This window comes from Plectropomus leopardus, chromosome 19 (genome assembly GCF_026936395.1).
Source record: "Plectropomus leopardus strain MGB_pleo_1.0 chromosome 19, ASM2693639v1, whole genome shotgun sequence".
Classification (NCBI taxonomy): Eukaryota; Metazoa; Chordata; class Actinopteri; order Perciformes; family Serranidae; genus Plectropomus; species Plectropomus leopardus.
In genome coordinates, this window is record NC_142194.1 from 474,313 (window position 1) to 484,633 (window position 10,321).

Sequence of the window (10,321 nt, forward strand, 5' to 3'; positions counted from 1 at the left end):
GTGTTTAATCTTTTCTCATTCATTCGTTCATCGAAAAATATTATTTTTTTCATGTATAACAATTTCAATGTCCACATTTATGTTTTCTTATAGCCTATATTTTGTTTGATTATTTGAACCAATATATTTTAAAAAGTGTGATTGCTGACACCTGATTACTATGAAAATATAATATGAATCTCTTAATCAAAGACACCATGTATGGCGTAATTTAAAACTGTACAGCCCCAAAAAGAATAATAATCGTCAAAATGCGATGTATTTCTTTAAAAATCACTAATAAAGGTACAGCAGCAGGGCTTAAAAAGTTATGAGACATGCCTCCCCCTTTTGGCACCACCCTCTCCCCTCTTATAAATAACAAACAGTCTCTAAGTAAAATATTTTTTTTAAAAATAGAAATATGTTTCTGTCTTTATCTAAAAATTGATTTTGGAATAATGAGACGTTTATTGTGACAGTCTGTGCCGGATGTCCCGTGTTTGTCCCGGGTGTCTTGCCGCCGGGTTTGACCCGGGATAGTTTTTGTTTGTCCACCGAGTTTCTGCGGTTTCGTAACGCGGGAGGAGGCGGGGTTGACTCCTGTAACCAGAGACCTGGACCCGGTCAGACCCCGGTCAGACCCGGTCAGTCTGTCTCTGTGAAGTACGGGTTCCGGTTCGGGTTCGGGTCTGAAGATGTCCCGGGTTCTGATCGTGGGCGCGGGTCTGACGGGCAGCCTGTGCGCGTGCCTGCTGCGGAGAGAGCTGCAGAGCCGCGTGCACATAGAGGTGTGGGACAAAGCCCGGGGCTCCGGTGAGTCCGAACCTCATTCAGAAATGTGGTGATTTAATGTTTCTGTCCTCACAGCTGCTCAGAGACAAAGTTTAGGACACCACCGAGGACATATTCTGAGTCTGCAGAGTCTCTGCTTTAATACGGCTCTGAAATTATGCAAAAATATAACTTAAATTTAAACAAATTAAAGGGTTTTTCATTGGTGAGGAGACACAGGTAACTGTTCTGAGCAACAATCAAACTGGTCCGAAAGCCGGTTAAAAATCTCTTTTTACCAGTTTAATGCGATTCACCTGAGACGGTCATGTCCTCTGAGGGGACAAACCTGGTGGAGTTCAGACCGTAGGGGGGGACCAGGTGAGGAGCACAGGTGAGAGTCAGCGGCGCCACTCAGAACCCCATTCAGAAATCTGATAGTTTAATTTTCCAGAACTACAGTTACACTGCACAACGAGACCGAAGACAGAGTCTGAATCCGCGTCTTTTATTCTCTAATTCTGCTTCAAAATGAACCACAAAAATCTCCGATACTAAGACAAATTTCAGGCTTTTATTCGGTACTGAGTTAGAAGTAACTCTAACTCTTTTACCAATTTAATGTGATTGATCTGAGACAGTCATGTCCTGTGAGGGGACACACCTGGTGGAGACCAGACAGCAGTGAGGATCAGGTGAGGAGCTCGGGTGAGGAGCTCAGGTGAGGAGCTCAGGTGAGGATCAGGTGAGGAGCTCAGGTGAGGAGCTCAGGTGAGCAGCTCAGGTGAGGAGCTCAGGTGAGGAGCTCAGGTGAGGAGCTCAGGTGAGCAGCTCAGGTGAGGATCAGGTGAGGAGCTCAGGTGAGGATCAGGTGAGGAGCTCAGGTGAGGATCAGGTGAGGATCTCAGGTGAGGATCAGGTGAGGAGCTCAGGTGAGGAGTTCAGGTGAGGAGCTCTGGTGAGGATCAGGTGAGGATCAGGTGAGGAGCTCAGGTGAGGATCAGGTGAGGAGCTCAGGTGAGGATCAGGTGAGGAGCTCTGGTGAGGATCAGGTGAGGATCAGGTGAGGAGCTCAGGTGAGGAGCTCAGGTGAGGATCAGGTGAGGAGCTCTGGTGAGGAGCTCTGGTGTGGATCAGGTGAGGAGCTCAGGTGAGGATCAGGTGAGGAGCTCAGGTGAGGAGCTCAGGTGAGGATCAGGTGAGGAGCTCTGGTGAGGATCAGGTGAGGAGCTCAGGTGAGGATCAGGTGAGGAGCTCAGGTGAGGATCAGGTGAGGAGCTCAGGTGAGGAGCTCAGGTGAGGAGCTCAGGTGAGGATCAGGTGAGGAGCTCAGGTGAGGAGCTCAGGTGAGGATCAGGTGAGGAGCTCAGGTGAGGATCAGGTGAGGAGCTCAGGTGAGGATCAGGTGAGGATCTCAGGTGAGGATCAGGTGAGGAGCTCAGGTGAGGATCAGGTGAGGATCAGGTGAGGAGCTCAGGTGAGGATCAGGTGAGGATCAGGTGAGGATCAGGTGAGGAGCTCAGGTGAGGATCAGGTGAGGATCAGGTGAGGATCAGGTGAGGAGCTCAGGTGAGGATCAGGTGAGGAGCTCAGGTGAGGATCAGGTGAGGAGCTCAGGTGAGGATCAGGTGAGGAGCTCAGGTGAGGATCAGGTGAGGATCAGGTGAGGATCAGGTGAGGATCAGGTGAGGAGCTCAGGTGAGAGTCAGATCTTCATTCAGAAATCTGATGACGTAATCTTTCAGAGTTTGCAGACTCTTGATCCACACCGACCACTTTAATTCAGTAAAGTTCATTCGTTCGTTACAGGAGTTTTCTGTTTACATTTATTCAGAATAGAAGAAAGTTTATTTATTCAAATACGTCACTTAAGTCTTTTTGTTTAAGTTTTAATACCGAAACCAAAAAATTAAACATAAAAATAGTGAAATTATTTTTTCAGTTTAGTGCAGAGAATCGAGGACAGTGACGGGACACGCCAACAAACCGAACCTGTCTCTGTCTCTGTCTCTCTGTCTCTGTCTCTCTGTCTCTGTCTCTCTGTCTCTGTCTCTGTCTGTCTCTACCTGTCTCTCTGTCTCTGTCTGTCTCTACCCGTCTCTCTGTTTCTGTCTGTCTCTACCCGTCTCTCTGTCTCTGTCTGTCTCTACCCGTCTCTCTGTCTCTGTCTGTCTCTACCCGTCTCTCTGTCTGTGTCTGACTCTACCTGTCTCTCTGTCTCTGACTGTCTGTCTGTCTCTACCCGTCTCTCTGTCTCTGTCTGTCTGTCTGTCTCTGTCTGTCTCTACCCGTCTCTCTGTCTCTGTCTGTCTCTCTCTGTCTGTCTCTCCCTGTCTCTCTGTCTCTGTCTGTCTGTCTGCCTGTCTGTCTGTCTCTACCCGTCTCTCTGTCTCTGTCTGTCTCTCTGTCTCTGTCTGTCTCTCAGGTGGCAGGATGTCCACCACTCGTCCTCCAGACCCTTCGTCTCACTCAGCTGATCTTGGCGCTCAGTACGTCTCCACCACGTCTGCGTACGCTCAGTCCCACCACAGGTGAGACACACACACACACACCTGTCTGTCCCCTACCAGGAGACACTCTGATCCAAATTCAGTCCAACTTTATTTCTATTGTCTGTTCCCCGTCAGAGACGTTAACAGTCCTGCATGTTTACGTGAGTGTTTTATACGGATGTTCATTAATACTTAAATAAATATATTATATTAATATTTACATGAATAAATAAATAATTGAATAATATTGTTATTCTCAGATCACGGCGGGTTTTCTAAAACAGGTGTTTAAATAAAAAAGAAAAACATAGACTCATCGACATATAAAATACAGTTTTACATGCGTTTTTCCAAAATGTTGCTTTAAATATTAAAATGTTTTTGGGAGCTGAAGTCTCACAGCTGCGTCGCTTTGAGCCGATCGCCTCCCCGAAACGTTTTCTCTCAAAATCTGATTCCTGAGGAAGAAAAAGTTTTTATACTGAAAAAAAGGTTTAAAACATTTTACTGACATTTTTAATTTTTTAAAACGGGTTAAAGGTCAGTGTGTGTGTGTGTGTGTGTGTGTCTGTTTATGTGTGTGTGTGTGTGTGTGTGTGTGTGTGTGTGTGTGTGTGTGTGTGTGTGTGTGTGTGTGTGTGTGTGTGTGTGTGTGTGTGTGTGTGTGTGTGTGTGTGTGTGTGTGTGTTTGTGTGGGTGTGTTTGTGTGTCTCTGTGTGTGTGTGTGTGTGTGTGTGTGTGTTTGTGTGTGTGTGTGTGTGTGTGTGTGTGTGTGTGTGTGTGTGTGTGTGTGTGTGTGTGTGTGTGTCTGTTTGTGTGTGTGTGTGTGTGTGTGTGTGTGTGTGTGTGTGTGTGTGTGTGTGTGTGTGTGTGTGTGTGTGTGTGTGTGTGTGTGTGTGTGTGTGTCTCTCTGTGTGTGTGTGTGTGTGTGTGTGTGTGTGTGTGTGTGTGTGTGTGTGTGTGTGTGTGTGTCTCTGTGTGTGTGTGTGTGTGTGTGTGTGTGTGTGTGTCTCTGTGTGTGTGTGTGTGTGTGTGTGTGTGTGTGTGTGTGTGTCTCTGTGTGTGTGTGTGTGTGTGTGTGTGTGTGTGTGTGTGTGTCTCAGTGTGTACTCAGAGCTGCTGTCCGCTGGTGTCCTGCAGCCTCTGGACTCTCAGATTGAAGGACTGAGGCACAAAGACGGAAACCAGGACTACATGACGCCTCTCGGCATGAGCAGCATCGTCAAACACTTCCTGTCCGAGTCAGGTACCTGTCCTCTATCCTCCTCTGTCTCTGTCCTCCTCTGTCTCTGTCCTCCTCTGTCTCTGTCCTCCTCTGTCTCTGTCCTCCTCTGTCTCTGTCCTCCTCTGTCTCTGTCCTCCTCTGTCTCTGTCCTTCTCTTCTGTCTCTGTCTTCCTCTGTCTCTGTCTTCCTCTGTCTCTGTCCTCCTCTGTCTCTGTCCTCCTCTGTCTCTGTCCTCCTCTGTCTCTGTCCTCCTCTGTCTCTGTCCTCCTCTGTCGAGCGACTAAAACTGCACGTCTGAAATCCGACTGAAGTTGGACACACCCAGATAATTGGACAGGAAGTGGATGACCTCCATCAGTCAGACTTTAACTGGACTCGGCGTCCTGAACGCGGTCCTCGTCGCCGCGCCGACCTCCCTCGGTGGTTAGCGATAGGGACTGTTAGTTATTTATGAGGGTTAAGAGGAGCTGAGGAGGGACTGGTGTTTTTAATTTTGTCTCAGCTGAGGGACGGACAGCTGGAAAAGGTCGTATTTTACTCCGTCCTTGATAAATAACGTACAGTCCCACAACACCGGCACGGACGCTGAGCGATGTCCTGCTGTGGACAAAACATACTTTAACCAGTTTAACCCTTTGAAACCCGAGCATTTGGTTTGATGTCTTTGAAAACTATGAAAAGAAGACAAAGAGAAACTTAGCAAGACATGTCGTAAAAATTAGAGGAGTTAAAGGGTTAAAGAAAACTACCCGAAAAAAAGGCAAAAGAAGAAAAGAAAAAATCTCTCAAAAAACAAATATGTTTTCTGTGACATTTTTAAATGTTGCATCAAATTTAAAATCGTTTTCTGGAAATCTTCCTCTTAGTTTTTGATGATTCTCTTAAAAAAACCATTTGTAGGTTTTTTTTCTCGTCATCTTTTACTTCTTTCTTGCAGTTTGTGGGACATTTTTTTTTACAAGTTGCTGACTGCATTTTTTGAGAACTGCGACCGGGGACAGGGAACGGGAACCAGGGACTGTGACCGGGGACTGGGATGGGGGACGGGGGACTGGGACCGGGTACTGGGACCGGGGACAGACTGGGTGACTGTGGTTCTGTTTCTGTTCATCAGGAGCTGATTTGTTCTTGGAGCGTCATGTGACCGGCCTGTACCGCCGCGGTGCATCATGGGAGGTCCAGAGGAGGGCGGGAGGCAGCGAGATGTTTGACGCCGTCGTTCTGACGATGCCGGTCCCTCAGATCCTGCAGCTGGAGGGAGACGTGGGACACAGTGAGACACACACACATTTATACAGCGATGTCCTCAGTTAACTGTCCACCACCGCTCCGTAAAAAGACACGTATCCTCCCATAAAGCACAGAGAAAAAATAGTAATTAATAAATCATTTCTGTGCTGTAACTGTCCGTGTGACCAGCAGGGGGCAGGATATCAGCTGTCTGTGCATGGAAGGTGCTGCCAAAAACTCGCTCATCGAGACGAAACTGAGAATCTGCAGACTTCGTGCAGAGAGACGCTGATCATTAGTTTTTACGGAGATTGAAACATCACTGAAATAATATTCATGCATTTTAAAATTTTCCTCAAATATAAAACAAATACAAAACATTTTTAGAACAGTCTGGACTGTGAACATGACGTGTTTTTCTCTTCTCTCGGAAGAAATAAGAAAACACTGCCGCTGCCTGCGTGCGAGCGTGCGTGCGTGCGTGTGTGTGTGTGTTACAGTTTGTGTGTGTGTGTGTGCGTGTGTGTGCGCGTGTGTGTGTATGTGTTACAGTTTGTGTGTGTGTGTGTGTGCGCGTGTGTGTATGTGTTACAGTTTGTGTGTGTGTGTGTGCGCGTGTGTGTGTGTGTGTGTTACAGTTTGTGTGTGTGCGCGTGTGTGCGTGTGTGTGTGCGCGTGTGTGTGTATGTGTTACAGTTTGTGTGTGTGTGTGTGTGTGCGCGTGTGTGGAGGAGGTTCACAGTGTGACCACTGGTGGGCAGCAAACTCCAAAACCTGAACCCACATCATCACTCAGGCTTTTACTTTGACGGGCAGCGCTGCTTCCTTTCTTCTTCTCTCTCACTCACACACACATACACACACACACATACACACACACACGCTCACACACACACACACACATGCACACGCTCACACACACACACACGTGCACACACACACGTGCACACACACACGTGCACACACACACGTGCACACACACACACATAGGATTGATATACTTCCCTGCTCTCTGATTGGTCGATGGTTTACACACTTTTCTTAAAAAGCTGCAGAGTGATCTGGATTTATATAGAGTGTGTGAGTGTGTGTGTGTGTGTGTGTGTGTCTGTGTCTGTCTCTAGATGATGAGGAGGAGGATGATGTCACCTTCAGCTCATCTGATTGGCTGACAGGGGACAGCGCCCATTTCCTCCCTGCTTACACACACACACACACACACACACACACACAGGTTATTATTAGATGCAGTGTGTGTGTTTGTGTGTGTGTGTGTTTGTGTGTGTCTGTGTGGGTGTGTGGGTGTGTGTGTGTTGCAGGATGTGAAACATGAAAATTGTGCAGAAACGTTTTAGAAATCAGTGAAGAAGAACAGGAAGTCACACTGTGAGTACTTGCACACAGAGGGTGTATATGTGCAGTACACAGAGTGTGTACTTTTACTGTGTGACACTTACAGATTTACAGATTTTACACGTGGATCATGTTCAGTCATGGTTTTACTAAACTGTCCCTCTGTCTCTGTCCTTCTGTCTCTGTCCTTGTCTCTGTCCCCCTGTCTCTGTCCTTCTGTCTCTGTCACTGTCCCCCTGTCTCTGTCCCCCTGTCTCTGTCCTTCTGTCTCTGTCCCCCTGTCTCTGTCCCCCTGTCTCTGTCCTTCTGTCTCTGTCCCTCTGTCTCTGTCCTTCTGCCTCTGTCTCTGTCCTTCTGCCTCTGTCCCCCTGTCTCTGTCCTTCTGCCTCTGTCCCCCTGTCTCTGTCCTTCTGTCTCTGTCTCTGTCCCCCTGTCTCTGTCCTTCTGTCTCTGTCCCCCTGTCTCTGTCCTTCTGTCTCTGTCTCTGTCTCTGTCCTTCTGTCTCTGTCCTTCTGCCTCTGTCCCCCTGTCTCTGTCCTTCTGTCTCTGTCTCTGTCCCCCTGTCTCTGTCCTTCTGTCTCTGTCCTTCTGCCTCTGTCCCCCTGTCTCTGTCCTTCTGTCTCTGTCTCTGTCCCCATGTCTCTGTCCTTCTGTCTCTGTCTCTGTCCCTCTGTCTCTGTCCCCCTGTCTCTGTCCCTCAGTGCTGTCCGTCCAGCAGAAGCAGCAGTTGGACGGGGTCGTGTACTCGTCTCGTTTCGCCGTCGCTCTCTTCTTCCCTCCGGACGCCGTCTTCAGTTTCTCCTGGGCCGCTCGATACGTCACCGACAACACCGTCATCTGCTACATCGCCGCAGACTCCCGCAAACGCAACGCAGGTCTGTCCTCCTGTCTGTCCACTCACCTGTACATCCGTCCATCTGTCTGTCTGATTAAACACAGTGTCACTCTGTCCCCTGACTGTCCCCGTCTTCAGATGTTCCCGGTCGCGGCCCCTCCCTCGTCGTCCACACCAGCGTCCCGTTTGGCCTGGAGCACCTGGAGAGGGACAAGGAGGACGTCCAGCCAATCATCTTACAGGAACTCAACAAGCTGCTTCCTGATCTGCCTCAGCCAATCAGCATCAAGTGTCACAAGTGGCGGTACTCTCAGGTGAGCGTGTGAACGCCGCAGACTCCCTGCTGACCCCGAACGCCCCTCGATGCGTTTGATTTACCTGTTGTCCCTCCTGTAGGTGCTGACCTCGGTGCCCGACTGTCCGGGTCACATGACCGTCCTCGAGCGCCCGCTGCTCGTCTGCGCCGGCGACGCCTTCGTCCACTCCAACTTCGACGGCTGCGTGGAGTCTGCACTGAGCGTGCTCGGTGTGCTGAAGGCCTCGCTGTGACATCACAGGAAGTGATTGATCCAAGTGATTATTATTATTATTTTAACATTTCGATGTTTCAGTTATTGATCGTTTTTCACTGATTTGTCTTTAAATGAATGTTTAATAATTATTCTGTTTACGAAAAAATCAAAGCCGTGTCAGAGTTCAGTTTAACTGTTAACTTAATCCCGGTTTAACAGAGGATTAAGCCAATCCTGGTCTAATGAAGGAATAATTTAAACCTGAGTTAATGGAGGAATAACGTAATCCTGGTTTAACAGATGATTATCTTAAACCCTACATAATGGAGGAATAACTTAATCCTGGTTTACTGGAGGATTAACTCCATTCTGTTTTAATGCCGATATAATTTAAACCTGATTTAATGGAGGAATAATGTAATCTTGGTTTAATAGAGGAATAACTTTAACCTGGTTTACTGAGGGTCACCTTAAACCAGGTTTAACCAAACTTAACTTAAGCCTTGTTTAACTGAGGTTAACTTCAACCTTGCTTAACTGAGATCAACTTAAACCTAGCTTAACTGAGGTCAACTTAAACCTGGTTTAGGTGAGGTTAACTTAAACCAGGTTCAACTAAGGTTAACTCCAATCAGGTTTAATTGTGGTTAACTGAAACCTGGTTTACTGAGGGTCACCTTAAACCCAGTTTAACTGAGTTTAACTCAAACTGGTTTAACTGGGTTTACCTTCAGCCTGGTTTAACTGAGGGTAATGTTAACCTGGTTTAACTGAGTTTAATTTAAACCTAGCTTAGCTGAGGGTAACGTAAACCTGGTTCAAGTGAGTTGAATTTAAACCTGGTTTAACTGAGGGTAACGTAAACCTGGTTTAACTTAAACCTGGTTTAACTGTGGGTAATGTAAACCTGGTTTAACTTAAACCTGGTTTAACTGAGTTTAACTTCAACCTGGTTTAACAGAGGGTAAGGTAAACCTGGTTTACCTGAGTTAAATTTAAACCTGGCTTAACTGAGGGTAACGTAAACCTGGTTTAACTATGGGTAACGTAAACCTGGTTTTACTATGGGTAACGTAAACCTGGTTTAATTGGATTTAACTTAAATCTGGTTTAACTGAGGGTAAGGTAAACCTGATTTAACTGAGTTAAACTTAAACTTGGTTTAACTGAGGGTAAACGTAAGCCTGGTGTAACTGGGGTTAAATTAAACCTGGTTTAACTTAAACCTGGTTTATTTAGGGTGAATGAATTTAGTCTGAATCTTTGACCACACGGGTTAGGGGTTTTAACTCTGGTTTCACTCAGTCTGAAGTCGATCTGAGTTGACTATTACAGTTATGACGAGTATCAGACAAACTGAAGAGATCGATAGTTTGAGCTGAAGTCGGTTTGTTTCACCTGTGTGTGTGTGTGTGTGTGTGTGTGTGTGTGTGTGTGTGTGTGTGTGTGTGTGCGTGCGCCGAGTTTGTATATTTGATGAATAAAGTGACAACGGTTTCTCCGCTGCTTTACACTTTCTTTGATCTTTTTATAGAAGCAGATAAGACGGAATTAGTTATGGTTTGGTGCCCACAAGGCTCAGTGTGTGTGTGTGTGTGTGTGTGTGTGTGTGTGTGTGTGTGGGTGTGTGTGTGTGTGTGTGTGTGTGTGTGTGTGTGTGTGTGTGTGTGTGACCTAATTTTTCCTCGCCTGTTCTCCAGTCGTTTGGAGTAGTGCCGCTGCAGTGCATTGTGGGGGAAGCGATTATCATTTCTGCCAAGTCACTGGTAGATCTCTCTCACACAGTTTCACAGAACATCTTCGTACAGAAAATGAGTTTAAATTAAGATTTATTTGAATCAAGTTTTGTCTAAACGTCTTCAGTCAACATTTTAATTTGTCAGATATGTTGTTTTAAATATACAAATACCTGCAGTCAAAG

General features: G+C 46.8%; 1 protein-coding gene across 1 annotated transcript; it reads left to right on the forward strand.

The window, feature by feature from the left end:
- Positions 1-501: 501 nt before the first annotated feature.
- On the forward strand, positions 502-8,571 carry rnls (renalase, FAD-dependent amine oxidase). The gene is made up of 7 exons (XM_088070189.1): positions 502-795; positions 3,179-3,284; positions 4,349-4,491; positions 5,585-5,743; positions 7,755-7,928; positions 8,027-8,202; positions 8,285-8,571. The coding sequence occupies exons 1-7, from the start codon at positions 678-680 to the stop codon at positions 8,435-8,437; spliced, it is 1,029 nt and encodes a 342-aa protein (XP_087926315.1). The 5' UTR covers positions 502-677; the 3' UTR covers positions 8,438-8,571.
- Positions 8,572-10,321: the final 1,750 nt, after the last annotated feature.

Bases quoted from the DNA above. Each gene is read 5' to 3' on its own strand.
- rnls (XM_088070189.1), top strand. From the start codon at position 678: ATGTCCCGGGTTCTGATCGTGGGCGCGGGTCTGACGGGCAGCCTGTGC. The intron at 796-3,178 runs GTGAGTCCGAAC...TCTGTCTCTCAG, and splicing joins GGACAAAGCCCGGGGCTCCG to GTGGCAGGATGTCCACCACT. The intron at 5,744-7,754 runs GTGAGACACACA...TCTGTCCCTCAG, and splicing joins GGAGGGAGACGTGGGACACA to TGCTGTCCGTCCAGCAGAAG.